Source organism: Poecilia latipinna, unplaced genomic scaffold (genome assembly GCF_001443285.1).
Source record: "Poecilia latipinna isolate Pla-1442-1.1 unplaced genomic scaffold, P_latipinna-1.0 Scaffold1153, whole genome shotgun sequence".
In the NCBI taxonomy this organism is placed as follows: Eukaryota; Metazoa; Chordata; class Actinopteri; order Cyprinodontiformes; family Poeciliidae; genus Poecilia; species Poecilia latipinna.
The window spans coordinates 22,343-25,270 of NW_015113769.1; the positions used below are offsets into that span (position 1 = coordinate 22,343).

Here is a 2,928-nt window from a genome sequence, read left to right on the forward strand (position 1 = left end):
CAATTAATCAAACAAAAATTTAAAAGACAACAAAGAAGGACAGAAAGGAAAGATTGGGAAAATAAAAAAAAAAAAAAAAAAAAAAAAAATGACCTCCACTGTTCTCTGCAAACTGAACCATGGGAAATTTGTAGAGATCTTTCACCAATTGAGTCACTGCAGACAGCTCTGTAGTCCCTAATCACAATCTTGGGTTATTGTGTATTCATCAACAAGCAAGCAGGCCATCTCAGCTCACCTTTGCTGCAAAAAACAACCAAATGAATCTCCGAGCACAGTGTGGCTGCTTAAAATGCACGGCCACGGAAGCATTAATTGAGTTGAATAGGCCAGGCAAAAGCTCAATTGTTTAAACTGGGCTAGATTTAAATCCTCATAAGTACTGCTAATTAAGATAGCATGAGGCAGGTTTTGGACTGTTTAAAGGCAATCAATAGCCAGCTATTATTCTCCCCAGAGGTAAACTTGGCTTCCAAGCCTCACTTTGACTGAAGCGGAAGTGACAGGCAATGGCCTCATTACACACCCAACACTGAGGCATGCAAATAAAGGAGGTCTGGCACAAACAGATATAGTCACAGCTACAGTACATGTGTCGGCACACCACAATGCCTCTGAAGAGGAGGGGCGACGCCAGGCTCACTCTGTATCTTCTATAAGCATGCCTACACCAGCCACAGCTTTTTTATGGCAATAGCTTCATGCATTTTACTTTTTAATAGGAAAATTTGTTCAGGTGATAAAACGTTGACCACCTCAGTTTTCCTTGTAAGTACAAACTATGCTCTATAACCTCCCACTGAATCTTGGCGCTATAGGGTAACGGTTGGAGGACATCATTCAGCAAATTGTTTTGATTTGCAGCTCCTGCTCTGGCAAGGAAGCTCTAAGTGCTTCTGACAGATTCCATTTACACCTTATCTGATATGAAGCCTCACTCCATGAACCACAAGGACCAGAAGCAAAATGGGAGATCTGCCCTGTTAGTGTGTTATAAAAAGACAAATATATATGATTCGTTTTATTTATTTTTGCTTAACAGGGCTTGGAAACAGGGCTTTTAATCCTGTCATGCTTGGTCACAGCCCATCTATGAAACTCACAGTTATGTATTATCTTAATTGAGAAACACTGGAAAGCAACAGCAAAGAAAAACCCAAAGAGAAATAATTTATGAAAACTGTAAGATGTGAGTGGTTTATGTGACTGTATGTAAATGTCTTACCTTAATGTTGCTGTAGGGAAGCCTGGGATTCTTCAACCTGAAAACAGCTCCATCGATACTGGACAGGTGGACATCGGGAAGCGGGTGGCTCAGAGCGTCCCACCAGGGGTGTTCTGGCGCTCTCAGCTCAGCATGGAGCAGCCACACTTCCTTAAATTCAACATCTCTGTGCAGAAGAGCGCACTGATTGGAGTTTATGGGCGAAAGGGTCTCGTACCATCGCACACTCAGGTAAAGAAACCCTGAAAACTTTGCTTTTTGTACTGAACAGGCGCTGACTTGTTGGGTTCTACTTTATTTCATTTGTTTATATATGTGGAGACATGTATTTAGGATTATCATATACCACACACTTCTGAATTTGAAATATAAGTACTTCTTGACCAATTACCTGCACAATTTAGAACAGAAATACTTCAAAAAGATGCCAGGAGTTGGTGTTTCACATAATTGTCTGTTTCCATAAACTTAGACCTGTGGAGCAAATCTGTCAATATACAGCACACATGGCAACATAGAGAACAGTGTGACAGGGAGATATTTAGGTTCAGTAATAGAAAATAAAGTAAATCATTGCCAAACACAATACCATTGAATTAAGCGAAGAATTACGGCAATTCTTCATGACTGCAGAGTTGAGTTTGGTTATGAAACTGTTTCAGTTTTGATCTAAAATGATTACAGGGTTTAGTTTTAGTTTCCACATGTTGACCCTTCACACAAAAAGTGTTGCTTGTCTCAAGACAGACTTTAAATAAAAGCCACCAAACAATTTGAACTAAAACGGATGGAACCGTAAAATAGTGAGGAGCCTGGCGAAGTAAGCATCTAAAAATAAGCTTGATAAAAATGAGTCTCTTGTTTGCCATTATTTATTTTAGAGGTTAAACAAAAATATTTGCATCAAAACATGTAAAAATGTTTTTCTATTGCAACCTGCACTACTTCATGTAAATGCTGCTAAATGGCCAAACCTTATATAAAATGTATGTTTGTTTTCCATGTCATTATACTAATCTATGATCAGTTAATTATTTGTAGTTTTCATTATATTTTTGTTATTCTACTGCTTCATCAAATCTTTGTCATCAATGTTTTGCCAAAATTGAAATCAAAGATCAGTTCTCACCAAATAATTGAATAAATTATAATGAAATAATAAGTATCTGTTTTAACATTTAAATTGTTCTTACTTTTAACACAATATAAACTTTGTCAATAAATCCTAATTATTGATGGTAATTTACTTGTCCTTATTAATTCACTTACTGCATTGTGAATTTTGAACATCTGCTCATTTGTAAATAAAAACTAAGTTTTGTTTTTATCTGTGTTTTCTTTCCTATAAATATATGCTAATATCAAACTGACGTGTTTCCAGAATGTCTGACGACCAACTCTTGAATGACATTTCTGTGCATCTAAGTGTCTGGTGTGTGCTGATGGTGATGAAAGCTCTCAGACAACAGTTATTTTCCTCCACACTCAACAGAAAAAGCTCTCAGCTTCACCTTCTTCTCATTCGCTCTTAGTAAAGGTGGGCTTTACTTAAGTGTTGAGTGTTAGGGCCACACTTTGATGGGAAAAATGTTCAATATAAGTAACAATGGGTGAGTTAGTCTGCACTTCCAAGGCAAAAAAAAAAAAAAAAAAAAAAAAAAAAAGGAGAAAGGGAAAAAGGAAAGGGAGAAAAAAAAAAGCCC

At 37.1% G+C, this 2,928-nt stretch overlaps 1 protein-coding gene across 1 annotated transcript in view; it reads left to right on the top strand.

Moving 5' to 3' along the window:
- Positions 1–2,928, top strand: part of LOC106960083 (teneurin-3) — a gene marked incomplete at its 5' end in the record, with an annotated part of 104,795 nt that overhangs the window by 20,548 nt on the left and 81,319 nt on the right. Inside the window, one exon of the mRNA XM_015053003.1 lies at positions 1,242–1,456. Within this exon, the coding sequence (XP_014908489.1) occupies positions 1,242–1,456 (215 nt within the window). The remainder of the gene's footprint in view (positions 1–1,241; positions 1,457–2,928) is intronic.